The sequence below is a fragment of the Cryptomeria japonica genome, chromosome 5 (assembly GCF_030272615.1).
Source record: "Cryptomeria japonica chromosome 5, Sugi_1.0, whole genome shotgun sequence".
Classification (NCBI taxonomy): Eukaryota; Viridiplantae; Streptophyta; class Pinopsida; order Cupressales; family Cupressaceae; genus Cryptomeria; species Cryptomeria japonica.
The window spans coordinates 728,514,056-728,528,331 of NC_081409.1; the positions used below are offsets into that span (position 1 = coordinate 728,514,056).

Sequence of the window (14,276 nt, forward strand, 5' to 3'; positions counted from 1 at the left end):
TGGATTGTGCTTCCTCTTGGAAAATCTTGACCGCATCATCATTTGATCTTAGCCGTTGGTTTCTTTCTGAATTTTCTATAAGTTCAGGCTCTCATCTCTCACTCAAAAATCCTGGAGAATATATTGTTATTATGCTATTTTTGTTCTAGGTTCATTGAGATATTGCATATTAGTTATTTCATATTGCTTAAATCATTTAGCTTAAATATTTATATATTTCTTAAATCATGTTAGATTAATCTTGCATATCTAGCTTAAATCTTGCATCCATTTAGCTCATATTCATGCTCTCATATAGATTAAAAATCGTTCGTTTAGGTGTTGTCTAGTCACTGGATAGCTTAGCAATCTGAGAGCAATCTAAACTCGCATCTACTAGAAGACAATGGGTTGCTTTGTAATGGTTTATTGTTCATTGATTATTGATTTACTAACCATGCATCTAATGACATAATTGAAGTGTTGTGTATTTCAAATACAGATACAGGTCCACTTTTCACACACACGGGACGAAGACGTGTTGTGAGAGAGTATGAAACAATCTTTGTTGTGTGTACGAATCATTCTGAGTGTTATTTGTTACTGCATGCTTTGATTATGAACCACACCTTAGTTTGAGTGTTGCTCAAAATATTTGGTATGCCTTGATCTATTTTCAAATTTGACATTACCCATGTAGTGGTATTTCTTGGATGTGTATGTTCTTCATTGACAAGTTATATATATGGAGTTTGTGATTGCAATTTATGGGTTGGATATGTTGGTGGCATGAGTTCTATAAATGGTTTTGGACATCTTTATAGGTATGGATGATTGAATGTATTACTATTTGTTGTGGTTGCTATTTCCAATCATGTTGCCAAATATTTATAAAAAGAGCTCATGATTGCAATTTATGGTTGGATAAATTAATAAGTTTTGTTGATGGTTTTGGATGCCTTAATATGTATGGATAATTGAATGTATTAGCGACTATCATGGTTGCTATTTTCAATAATGTGATCCAAATAAATATTTAATATGATTATAAACAGTTCCTAAAGATGTACCACAAATAACTATTTATTTTACATAATAAAAATAATTCTTTCTTGCGCAAGGTGTACAACACCCTTTCCCTAACATGCAAACCGAAATATTACTCCATACTAGTACTAAAGAAAATTTAACGGGCCACTATATTTTTTAATGAAAAATAATATGTTAAAAATTGTTTAATTTATTACAATATAAAAATCTGGGCATCAACCACATCATGCCTATATATTATTTAAAAGGTATGAGAAACCAGATTTCAACTTCCAAATTAAATAAGTCAATTAAAAGTCTACGAATTATCAAGAAACATTAGCTCCATATTTCGTTATAGAATCAACCCTACTGTGTATTTATTTGTCCTCAGACCATCATTAGTAGTTACCTTTCGAGAGCTTATGACAAGGCACTCCTAATGGATATGTGCAAGGGTTTCAATTGAATCCATGTTCATGCTTCCTAGGGCTTCTTTTAGGGGATTTGTTTGGAAACTTTTGGTGTTCCAAAAGTCCATTACTAGAGGGCTTAGCCTCCAGAGTTTTGCTCGCTTGTGCAAGTTTTAAATCTATTTAAGAATTTTTAAGATTAGTTGTTGATATGAGAAGCATTTGATCAAAGTTTAGTGTAGGGAGATTACCTGATTTAGTTGGGGCAATCGATTCTTTGGTCCCAAGGTAAATTTTAATGGATTTTGAGAAAACTCATTAGGCTGTTCGATTTTGATGTCTACCACTTTTGTCTTCCTATGAGGTCAAAGCATGTAAAGTCTTTCATTTTAATTGTTTCCCATTGAATGTGTTGAAGTTTCTCTTTGGATGTATATGCCACCTTGTATTTGTCTTTGATTTGCAGAGCTTCGGCTTTGTGGTTGGACAGTTGTGCCTCCTTGAGAAGGTTTGATTGTTGCTAGGGTTCTTGAGGCTATTGCTTTTGATCTCTTTGGGTAGCTTCTTTGTTTTTGTGATGCAGATCCTATCCAAACCACCATGTTCATGGCAAATCTTACACCGCATGTGAATGTTCTTGAAATATACTGTCTGCTCCCATTCGATCCCTCCCATATCCAAGATAATACAGAAGAGCAACAGTTTTTCCAGATCAATATTGACTGATCCTTGCATAGCTTAAAGCTCCGAGATAATTGGTAAATCAGAGGCAGTAATGTGCTCACCTGTTGTTTCTCCAACTTTTCTAAGAGTGGGTTCCTGCCAATATTCACTAGGATGTAACTTGACCCATACTGGTACCATGCTCGGAAGATCTTTTGTGGGATTTAAGGCAAGAAGCCAATGTTTTATAGACAAACCTAATTGTTTCCCTTTGTATGTGTTGAATTTTCTCTTTGAATGTATATGCCACCTTGTATTTGTCTTTGATTGCAGCGCTTTCTTTGTAAAGGTTAGTTGATTGTTGCTAGGGCTCTTGAGGTTATTGCATTTGATCTCTTTGGGTAGCTTCTTTGTTCTTGTAGTGCAGATCCTATCCAAATGATCATGTTCATGGCAGATCCTACACCACAAGTGAATATTCTTGAAATCTACTGTCTGCTCCCATTCAATCACTCCCATATCCAAGATAATACAGAAGAGCAGCAGTTTTTCCAGATCAATATTGACTGATCCTTGCATAGCTTAAAGCTCCAAGATAATTGGTCAATTTGGAGGCAGTAATGTATTCACCTATCGCTTCTCCAACTTTTCAAAGTGTGGGTTCTTGCCAAAATTCACTAGTAAGCAGATGTAGCTTGACCCATATTGGTACCATGCTCGGAAGGTCTTTTTTGGGATTGAAGGCAAGAAGCCAATGCTTTATGAACAAACCTAATTGGCCACTATATTGATTTTGAAATAATGTTAGTTTGGAGATGAATGAAAAGACTTTACAATTTAAAGAGGTCACGGATAGAGAGACAACATGAGAAAGAAAATGGAGGTTATTTTCTGGTATAGAAGTTGTACACTAGTTAAAGTACTAAAATAAAAGCAATCATAGTTCAAGCCCAGTGAAACTTGGTTCTCTCTTTAGGTATTTCTTTTAAATGCACAATCTGAATGTGTTGGTATCACCAGATCCAGATACTTTGCAGAGCAACTGTGCACAATCTCATAAGGCTAGCTAAATTTCACTGCATCATGTGGGATGCCACTTTTGTCTGTACGTTCTCTCATCCACCGGAAAGCAAAACTTTGTTGCCTATTGGGCAAAGACAACATACCTTGCACAAGCAGTCTGGTGATTGTGCATATGAATTTATCAAACCTTGAATGTAGGCTGAATTGCTTGGCATTGAAATGACATTCACATCATTTGACTAATTCTTGGTGGAAAAAATACTTGTATATGGTACATCAACTTGCACAACTAGAGAATTCCATAGTCTTCTTCTCTGTAAGTAGGGTTCAATGCTTGAGTCTTTTTTCTGTATCTAGTGTCCTGTTTTGTTTCTTTGCCACTGTCATGGAGATAAATTTTGGCTGTAATCGTAGGCACTTTATGTTTTATTTATTAAAAAAGCAGACACAGAGTGTGCATGCTGAACTTGTGAATCTGAAAATAATTGTGTCTACTTCAAATGTGTCTGCAATCCGAGGGCTTTGGAATCGGATAAGAAAATCTGTGCACAGACTTGGTAAGTCTCATATCACTGCTTCATTTCCACATTTATCTGAATGCTGACATGTTTGCTAACATGTTAGCACCTATCTTTCCAAATACTAATTTGCATCCTCCAACTTGTGCAACTCTTTAAATTAAAAGCACCCAGAAATGCTAAAAAGCAGTAAAGGCTAGTAAGCTATTTAGGATTTCCCTTCGGCTGAGATCCTAACTATACACATGCAAAAGAACCTAAGCCAAAAACAAACTGATGATAGTAAGCAGAGGTTGAAGAAAAAATTCTCACATGCATACAAAAATAAAAGATCCATACAGCCAAACCAATATGTTATGTAGGTTACAATCATAAGCCATTTACAATCATGTTGACTAGCCAACCACAATGGTCCATTTACAATCAAGCAGTAGCTCAAAATCAAAATCTTGTTGGAGATGATAAATAGTGTACAACTTCTATGTCAGAAAATAACCTATAGAGCCTTCTCAGGTCTAGCCCCAACTGACGACACAATTTGATGAAATAATTTACAATAAAAAAAATAGGTTAAAACTTGCATCCTCAAGATAGAGAATGCAGGAACAAAACTTAAAAAATAGCATTTGGCAGCTTAACAGACATGCACTTTAGATTATAAAGGAGAGAAATAAATCTAATGTCTAACCTAAAATTCTGTACAGTCTTGAAATATGTGTTACATGTAGTCCAAAAAACTATATCAGTAATTTTTCTAGTATTGTGAACAGCAACACCGACGCCTTCCCATTGAAAAGATCTGCTAGTTCTCCCTCTGAGTAGATCTATTAAAAAGCATTTCCATCTCCAAGTTGTGCGAGAGAAGTTTCATTCTTGAGAGACACCTAAATCTTAATAAATTTCTCAAGCTCACCACAGCTCCAGCAGAGTGCAAGAAAAAGTTGTATTAATGTTACAGGAAACTGAACCTAAACAGCATAGGTTTCCAGTTCATCGGCTTTCATTTCTTTACCAGTAGCAATATCATTATTTGTAGCCTCCTCCAGATTATTAGTATTTTCAAAACTTTTTATGCCTGCCTCAGAAATCAGCTGTTTTGTTAATGTTGAAAGTTCTGTAACCGCCTCCTGTGTCCTCTTTATTTCTGCATCTCTCTCAATCAACCTTTCTTTCAAAGCTGCAAGATCTTCTCTGGTACTCATCTTAACTCCTAGTTTCTGGGCTTCTATTTCAAACTCCATATCTACTGTGTTGTTGGGAAGCACAATATTATCTGTAGATATATAGAGAGATGTTTTTGTCTCTACAAGCAGCTTCTGACTCAAATCTGCAAGGTTTCTTAGTGCACTCATTGCAGCCTCAATTTCTAGATGAGCAGCATCAAGCTCTAGCTTCTCTAACGCTAACTCCCCTAATGTTTTCCCCCCCATTCTCTTCTGCACAATCGCATGTAAGCTGTTTAGACCATTTGCCTCTTCAATGACCTCCTCACGCATTTCGATAAGTTCTTTTTCCCTCACATCCCACTGGGTCAGAAAGTTTTTAATTTCATGATCTTTCAGAGCCAAGGTTCTATGAGCCTCCAAGAGTTCTTTTTCCTTTTGCCTGAGACACTCTTTCATGGATCCAAGCTCAGCTTCTGATTGCTTCCATTTCCTCAGATCTTCCACTGATTTCTCCTGGATATGCTGAAGCTGCAATTCTCTTTCCAGCAAAGCACGATTTGTGGCAAACAGTTCGCAGTTTGTTTGTATCAACACGGAGTCCTCATCCATTGTTAAAGCTTTACCTTCTTTGGCAGACTCTACCAGTGCTTTTGTGAGGTCTGCAATGTGTTCCACGACAGAGGCAGCTTCTGATAATTTTAGCTTGTTGTCATCTAAGTCAAACTGCATCATCTTCAATTGGTCCTCCTTGTCCTTCAGCATAAGAGATGCTTTCAGAAGTTGGTCTTCTTTGGCTCTCATGAGGCCCTTGAGCTGTGAAATTTCTTCATGTAATCCCTCCAGATTCTTTTTTGCAACAACAAGATCCTTATCCTTATCAATCAGGTTCCTTTGAACAAATGCAACATCAGACTTCAGACGCTGCATTTCAAGCCTGGCTGCAACAAGCTCTGATTCTTTGAACTGCAGTAAAGTTTGAACATCATTAAAAGATGCATCCTTTTTTTCCAATTCTTTCTTAAGAGAGCTTACTACTTCAACAGATTGATTCAGATAGGATTTCTCTTGGTGCAACTCTTTCTGTAATTCATCCATTTTTTCTCTCTCATTAGCCAGATGTTGTTCCAACTCCTGGCGATGAGCCTCTGCAAGCCTTAACTTCTCTCTCTCATTTTCGATTTCCAAGTGGGCATGTCTCAAAAACGTCTCATATGATTGAATTTTATTCTTTTGTTTGGAAAATTCCACTCGCTGTAATTCAAGTTGTGCATCTTGGGCTTGAAGTCTCTGCCGATATGATTCAATGGATTTCTGTGAACTTTTCAGCTCTTCCTTTACTTGTGCAAGAAGGTTTTTTGTTCTTTCCAATTCTTCCTCTGTGGCCAAAGAACTGCCTTTGTACTTCATTACCTCCTGTGCCAGTTTTTTCAGTTCCTGCTGAGCCAAAAACCATGCCACCACACGGTCCTCCAAATTGGCCTCAGAAATCTTTAGCTTCTCTTCCTCCTCTCTCTTTTCCTTCTCGGATTTCACTAATTCAGTCTCTCTCTCTTGCAGTACTCTTTGAAGCTCCGCAATCTCAGACCGCTGTGCAGCCATGACCTCACTTGCTTGACTTATAAGCATATCTTTTGATTCAAGTTCAGCACCAGTCTTACTAAGCTCTTCATTTTTAATCGCCAACTCTCTGCTTAACCTGCTTAATTCTTCTTCTTTTGTTACCAATGCAAATTGGAAGCTGCTAGTTTCTGTTTCTTTTTCATTCAGCCGATGTTTTATTTTCTTTAGTTCCTCGGCCCGAACAGCATAATCTTCCCTATATTTCTCCAACTCCTTTTCCAAACTCTCCTGGAGAACTTGGGCAGCAATAATTTCCTTTTCACGAAGATCTAAATCCTTTCTCGCACTTTCCACCCTGCACCAGTCCTTTGCAACAGCCCTCTCTGCAGCCTGAATCTCTTCTTCCTTCTTCTTCAAAGCTGTCAATGCAGCCTGAAGGTCTGATTCTAGGCCTTCAAGATTAAGGTCATACTTACCTTTACTATCTTTCAGGCCATTGGAAGCTGCCATTATCTTCTCTTCAAGCTGCTGTGTCTGTGAAAACAGCCTTTCCAGGGCAACTCTAGCAGGATCCTTGAAGCCATTTATGTGTGTATTATAACCATTGACGCTGCCATTGGCATTGCCCTTTTGCTTATCTATAACTGACCTAATCAGCAAACAATTCCTCTGCCTCCCTCCATACTTTTTAAGATCAGGTGCTTTTCTTTTGCCATTCAATCGAAGAATACATCTCTGACTCCAGCCAAAAAAATCTCGTCAGATAACGCTAGTGTTTAAGTGTGCGTGTCAGAGAGAGAGAAAGAGAGAGTGGTATTAGATATGTAATATTGTTTTCTAAGCACACATATTATATGTTTCTTGTGGCGTCTACATGTATATATTACCCTTGTGTATCCATCTGTACATGAATGTGTGTGCATATATATGTTTGTATGCGTCTGTTTGTATACACACAAATTTGTATATCTGATCGTGTCTATCTATTAAATCTATCTGTGTGATGTGTGCGTCTGTATGGGTACATCTGTTTGTATACACACAAATGTGTATATCTGAATATATGTGTCTGTAATATGTGTATATCTCAACCCACTAATACATTTGACAGACACACATTACTGTGTATATACAAACAGAGGCAGTCATACATACTTAGATATATTGTGTGTATACTGCAGTCTGAGTAGGGTCTCCATGAACAGAACTAGCTTCAATGAAAATAAATTTGAAGATTGAAAAGAAAAGAAGAAACAAACATTTTACACACCTCTGGATTGCCACAAGAAGGGTTTTTATTCACCAAAATACTTCGAAAGGTAGTCCCATATGGAGTCGCAAACGCCATGCCTATATCAATTGCAGATTCTGAAATCCCAATCCCATCTCATCTCTCTCTAAAAGCTTCCACGAACATCTGGCTTGACCAAAAGCTTCAAAATCTTATTTCTGTTCTGCAGAATAACTGTTGCACAGAGGTATGATAACAACCGGTAAAATTTGAATTTTGATGAAATGGGTAGACCAATCTCAATATTGGGTACCTAGAACAGTATCACTCTGACACAGAAAATCTAAGCTAATTCACAACCGATGCTCAATACATACCAGGCGCGTTACCGTCTGTTGACGCAAAGATATGAAAAGCCCTCCAAGGATCAAATTCTCCCCTGTTCAGTTTCCTGTTACGTTTTACCACGCGGATAGGTATAGAATAGTCCATTGATTATCTCCATTCGGGTGAATGAATAAATACTATCAATAATGTCCACGAGGCGGAGGACCAAAGACAGTAACAGAGTGATGCCTACCACAAATTTCTGGCAATTGACGTGGCCGGTGGATTTCCTTTTTCTAGGAAGTTTCTATCTAGGTATTGATTTTCTCGTGCACCATGAATGAGATGGACCATCTGTTCAATTTAGCTTAATCTGCAATTTTGGATGATGAATCTGTTCTGATAATTGACGAATACTGCACACGCAAGGCAAGGAAAGAATCCATATGACAAGGAGTGGGGAATTTAACGTATTAGGGTAAGTAACGGATTTAGTTGATGAATTGAAGATATCACATATCTTAATATCTTTTTGGGTTGTCCTCATATGCTATCGAGGGATGGGGGACCTTCAAAGGTTTTGGTGCTTCCAGCTTTAAACAGATGTAACATTTCGATGGAGACAAATTACTGTTTTATCTAATCTTTATGAGGAAGAGAGTCTTTCTTTTCTTTCTTCTTAAAATGTTTTATTATCATTTTTATGACCAATCAAATTTGGTTTGAATTGTAATCTTTATGAAGAAGAGAGTATTTTTGTCGTTTTTTTTTAATGTTTCATTATTATATTTATGATCATTCAAATTTTGTTTTTATAGAATTTTGTTCATAATTTCGTTTTTGCCTGACACGTAAGGTACCATCTTGATTTTATTTTTTAAGGGCACAATCCCGGTCTCATCTTTTTTGATGTTGAAGTCTTCCACTCAATGAGACTTGATTTCCGATGGGCTCATCAAGAACCTTTCAACTTCCTCAACAGACCAATTTTTTTTTATATTGATGAAAAATTGATTTATTATTATTATTACCATTCTAATTTGATTTGAATTGAATTTATAGTAGAATTTTAATTTTATTTACTTTAATATTTTTTTTCCTAAATTAAGTACATTGATGAAGAATTGATGTTTGACCTAATAAAATAAAACAATTGATTCTTGGTCCAATTCAAGAGTGTTTAGGTGGGCCATGACATTGATAGACTTTTTAATATTAAAATTGCATATTCATTCCAAACTTGACAAGTGTTGGGGTTATCCATCATGTAACCGACTATGATGTTTTATTTTCTTATTGGATAAGAAGTCTCTCTTTTAAATTGGTTTTGACTTGGGAGGATGTTCTAGTTTATTGTTGAATAATAGCGTGGAGGAGAAAAATGTTTAAATTTATTTTTTATCATGTTTTTATTATTTTATGTGGGTATTATTGATGTATCTTTTAAAATATATATTTATATTTATAATAGGTTTTTTAAAAAATTAGTTATATTGTTTTATGGAGGTTCAGAGTTGCAAGTACAACAGTTCAGTAAAGGCAAGAAGTTCACAAGCACACCAATTCAATGAGGGTGAGGGTCTTTACAAAGTAGTTTTAGCCACTCAATACGAGAACACGAGTCTATAGGTTGAAACCTCTTTGGCTAAAAGCCAAGTACTTGTAGTTTTTTAGCCACTCAATATGAAGGCACGAGCCTATAGGTTGAAATCTCTTCGACTAAGAGCCAAGGACTGAGGGGCATCCATTCCGCCAAATTCCACTCGAGGCACAAAGTTGACCTCATCCTTTATGATGTTGAAGTCTTACACTTAGCAAGACTTGATCTCTAGTGGGCTCATTTGGAGCCATTCAACTTCATCGGTAGACCAAGGGCCTATTGACAAATTAGTTATTTTAAGTAGCTTTTATAGTCTTCAAAATTCTTGAGTTTTGTCTTTAAGATTATATATTTAAGAATATTATTCTAGAACAATTTAATTATTAATCATTAAGAAAATCCGTTATAAATAACATATCATTGAATTAATTGATATTTGCTTCAAATTGTATTACTTAAAATATCAACATTTAACACTATTTGTTTCTTTGTTTTAATCTTATTAATCAATTTAAAAATCAAAATGTCATAAAAAAAAAGAGTCAATTTCTCTTCTTTAACACACAAAAGCATCTTTTAACATCACAATTATTTCAAACATAAATAAACATTCATAATTTTTTTTTATAAATATTAAAAGATGTATTTTATATACCACCCATTTCAAAATCACACCTATCAAACTAGAGCACAAGGGTGATCCACTACCATGCCCTTGAAAGGGCAAATTTGATCCATGTTAGAGCTCTAATCATTTATGTAGTTCTAGATTTCAAATATTAGCTTTCCATTACAATATCATAGTAGTCAATATTCACATTAATCTTATTTTTAGGTAAGTCACAAGTCCTCTTAAATTCATTTATCATTTATATCTATCTATCTCAATTTCTTAGATGTCAACTCACATTAATAGGGTCTTTACATTGATTTATTTATCATTAAATTAGAGAAGACTAAATTAATTATAAGGTGCATTTTAATTTCCTAAATTTTGGCGAGCCTTTATAATCTTACACCACCAAAGGTTTTGTTCTAGGTACCCTTCATTTATTTATTTATTCTAGGTCCAATATCTTCTAGTTATACAAAAATTTCACTAATTCACATGGATCATCTTATATTATTGTTCATAATGCATGTATGAAAGTTGTTTAGTGATGATACCAGCCCTTGTATATGATCTATTGAGATTATACATCTAATGGATTGTATGGAAAGAATTTCATATACATGATGTAGACACCTACAAATGACTAACACATTTCTATCATTTTCTTATCAATTCTTTTATCTATATCAATTAAATAATTTTTAATTATTTAGTTCGGCTAATAATTCCTCTTCTCATCTATAATAACTAAATATTTAATTATCCCATTTTTTATATCTTTAATAATTAAGTAATTTTTATTTAATTAATTCTTCATTTTCCGTCTAAAATTAATTAAATAATTATCACTTCTCCTACAATTGAATAAATTTTAAATAATTGATTTAATTTCCCATTCCCTCCAAAAATAAATAAAATTAACATTTTATTTAGTTTTCTAACCATGCTTATGAATTAAATAAATTTGTTTATTTAATTCTTTCAGCTAATCCACTTGATCAATCTAATCCTCTCCTCTCAATTTTTCTTCATCCATTATTTTTTCTAATTAATCTTTACCGTTCAACAAATATCAAGTGAAGCTTATAAATAGAATCCTCCATCAATTCATTTCCCCCAGCACATATCCTAGAACATGTCTACACAAGTAAGCTAGCATATTTACTATCTCTTGAGCATATATTGTCATCTATCATTGCATCCTATCTCACGTCATCATACTATCATTGTGTTATCATGGTTATACTATTTTGAAGAACAACCCAAATATCACGCATTCAAGTAAATATCAAAAAATTAATGGAGTAAACTAAGGTCTGTGTGCATATAACTATTCATTGTTTTCTTTCATGCATAGACTTTAGGCTTTATTGCTCGAGTGAGATGTGAATTTGGTTCTTTCCTTGCATTTTTCATATTTTACATGATTCACATTTTCATCCTTTACACATAATGTTATCCTTTGTGGTATTTTTCCTTGCCTTAAAAGGTTTATACTCCTCATAATGCACATATACTACAAAACCCTATCTTGGATTAGCTTGGCATTGTTTACATATACATAATTCCTAATAGATTTATCTTTATTGCATGATAGAAAAAGCTTTTAATTAATTCAAATATATTTGACTATACAAGGGTATGATAGATTTTTTTATGCTTATTTTTTTTTATATTGTTTTATAAAAGATGTTAAGCTACTATAAGTGCCTAAAATTGCATAAGCCAATACAAAAATTTGATAATGATTAGTAGTCTAGCTCACAACTCACAAGGTGTGAATTATAACCCTTTGAATATTTTATGTCACAAATAATAATTCCCCCTTAGTTCTTATCCCTTTAGCCCCTAGTCATTTTTCATTTTGGGATTTGATTCCTTTAAAGAGATACGACATACTTAATATTTTATCCAAGTTAAAAAATGTGTTAAAAAACTCATCAACAGGCTCCACATGTTTGGGTGTTGTTTAAACACTATTAGAGTCACAGATCTAGGAAATTCTTGTTGGAGGGTGTATTGAGCTCTCATGAAATCATGTAACTAGAGGCTCTTCATTATTGGGTATTTTGCACAATATTAGAAATGAGATTATTTCCACCCACTATAATATGTAATTATTTCATGTACCATTAAGTTCTCTTGGGTTGATTATGGTTGATGTTTGGGGTAGGAACCTTTTATTGTAATAGTTTTATGGTTTTATTTGAGTTAATTTCACACTATGTCCTAAAACTATGGCACTTACCTTAGTTTGATTTTGTACTGAAAAGTATTATATGTTTTGGTATTATATCATATGATGCTATTTAAGTTATTTCAATTATTATGATATGTTCAATTCTATGGATTAGATTGAACAAATTCCTCTCACACCTTATTAATAAGAAATATTCAATTGATATTGATTTAGTGCTTAATGTGTTAAAATGAATTTATGATATTTGTTTTTTCTAAACATGTCAATGAAAATTCTAAACTTTATCAATTTCATTGGCGAAGATCAATTCATAACATCACCTTAATAGAAGTAGTTATACCTTGTTTGATGTTTAGGACTCTATAGGCTTAACTCTTCTTTATCTTAGATTTTGTACCCCAAAAATCATGTTTTCTTTGGTAAAAAAATTGTGCGTATAGTTACTCAAGGTTAGGGAGGTGTTTCAGATCCTACAAGAAACTTGGTGAGACACTTTAGTGCTTTTGGGACCCTCAAGACCACATTCTATTTGAGTATTCATTCTAGTTAGGATCTCTTGAGAAAACCTAACTAGAAAAGGGGTGACCCTAAGGTCTCTCAAATGAATGTAATAGGAAAAGTGGGTGACCTTGAACCAAGGATAAATCGATTGACCCTACCCTATCTTGAGTGAATATGATTGGCAAGATGACCCTTGTCTATTGAGTACATTCCATACTTTCTTAGAAAATATTATTGAAGGAGATTTCTCCTAGGTATCTACATTGATTATATCTACTACTCAAGTTTGTATGGTACTTTGGGTATTTTGTGTCATTTTAACCTTGCTTGTGTCCTTCCTTAGTGCAAGTGAACCAAGGTCTTGATTACCATATATGCATCCTTTTAGATGTATGGTTATGGTTTTTAAGGTTATAGGATGTGTTAATGTGCCATCATCTTTCTCTTTTTTTCATATATGAGTGAATATGGTTGTGGTTTTGAACCCAATCCTTAGCTTTGGATGAACTCTCCCCCCTTAGAGTAATCATGGTGACTTGGTTACACAACTAAGTTAGTCTTTAAATAATAAGGCCATGTTTGGTGCATTGGCATTGTGTACCTTAAGTGTAATATTTGAAATGACATATTGTATTGTGTGTTAGAATTTATGACGTGCATAAGTGTTGCAATTGTAATGCAAAAAAACTTGTTTGTTTGTTTTTTTGTTACTATTTTGAGTGAAATCTTTGGGCACTACATATTCCCTTAATAAAATGACAAGCTTACATTTTTACAAAAAAATATACGCTTCTATTCTCACTAATGGATAATAGTTTCATTCCCTCAATATTGTATATACTACCACTTTGAATGATCACTTTATAACACCTACTTTTGGACTTGCACATAATACAAAAAAAAATTCTTCACTATGCTAGTTCTTTGCTTTCTTTAGGTAGATTCAACTATGTACACTCTTCTCATAGTGATAATCTCTCCATTCTCTTGATCTTCATCTTCTTTAGGTGATAATTGATTCCTCATCTACATACATAATATATATTCCTACATCCTTTTTTCTTGTGGCCTTCTAATTCACTTTGATCACACTTAATGGCTTAATAATTAGGACATCCACACTTATCATAAGTACCTTAAAATTATCTTACACAAAATTGAGGTCTTCCTAAACCTTATATTTGTTCAATAATATTTATTAAAAGAATATTGAGAAGTGTTTTCCTCCCTTCCTTTATAATCTTGTTGAAACCTTCCAACATTAGATCTCCCTTTATCCCTAGTATTGTCTTTTCCTTTTATTTAGCTTCCCCTCAATATTTAATACATATTGGCAAGCATATTCAATGTTGTGGATCATATATATCTAATTCATGATGCTTAGACCAATGGTGAGTTAGTATATTAGTATATTCTTTTATGCTAATCTTGTGTTATCATAGATTGTATAGCT

At 34.1% G+C, this 14,276-nt stretch overlaps 1 protein-coding gene across 2 annotated transcripts; it reads right to left on the reverse strand.

Moving 5' to 3' along the window:
- Positions 1-3,961: 3,961 nt before the first annotated feature.
- Positions 3,962-8,444, reverse strand: LOC131070263 (uncharacterized). Of its 2 annotated transcripts, none has more exons than XM_058005862.2 (3): positions 7,960-8,444; positions 7,622-7,768; positions 3,962-7,086 (listed from the first exon to the last, which is right to left on the reverse strand). In XM_058005862.2, exons 2-3 carry the CDS (start codon positions 7,697-7,699, stop codon positions 4,594-4,596), a joined length of 2,571 nt encoding a protein of 856 aa, XP_057861845.2. In that variant the 5' UTR covers positions 7,700-7,768; positions 7,960-8,444; the 3' UTR covers positions 3,962-4,593. The 2 variants fall into 2 exon arrangements, with proteins under 2 accessions (XP_057861845.2, XP_057861787.2); XM_058005804.2 differs by having other exon boundaries at positions 7,622-7,816.
- Between the last annotated feature and the right edge of the window lie 5,832 nt (positions 8,445-14,276).

What these genes read in the sequence shown, in the direction of transcription:
- LOC131070263 (XM_058005862.2), bottom strand. Translation starts at nt 7,699, where the DNA reads ATGGCGTTTGCGACTCCATATGGGACTACCTTTCGAAGTATTTTGGTG. An exon ending in CTTCTTGTGGCAATCCAGAG is followed by an intron (nt 7,087 to 7,621) that starts GTGTGTAAAATG and finishes GGCTGGAGTCAG; the next exon opens with AGATGTATTCTTCGATTGAA.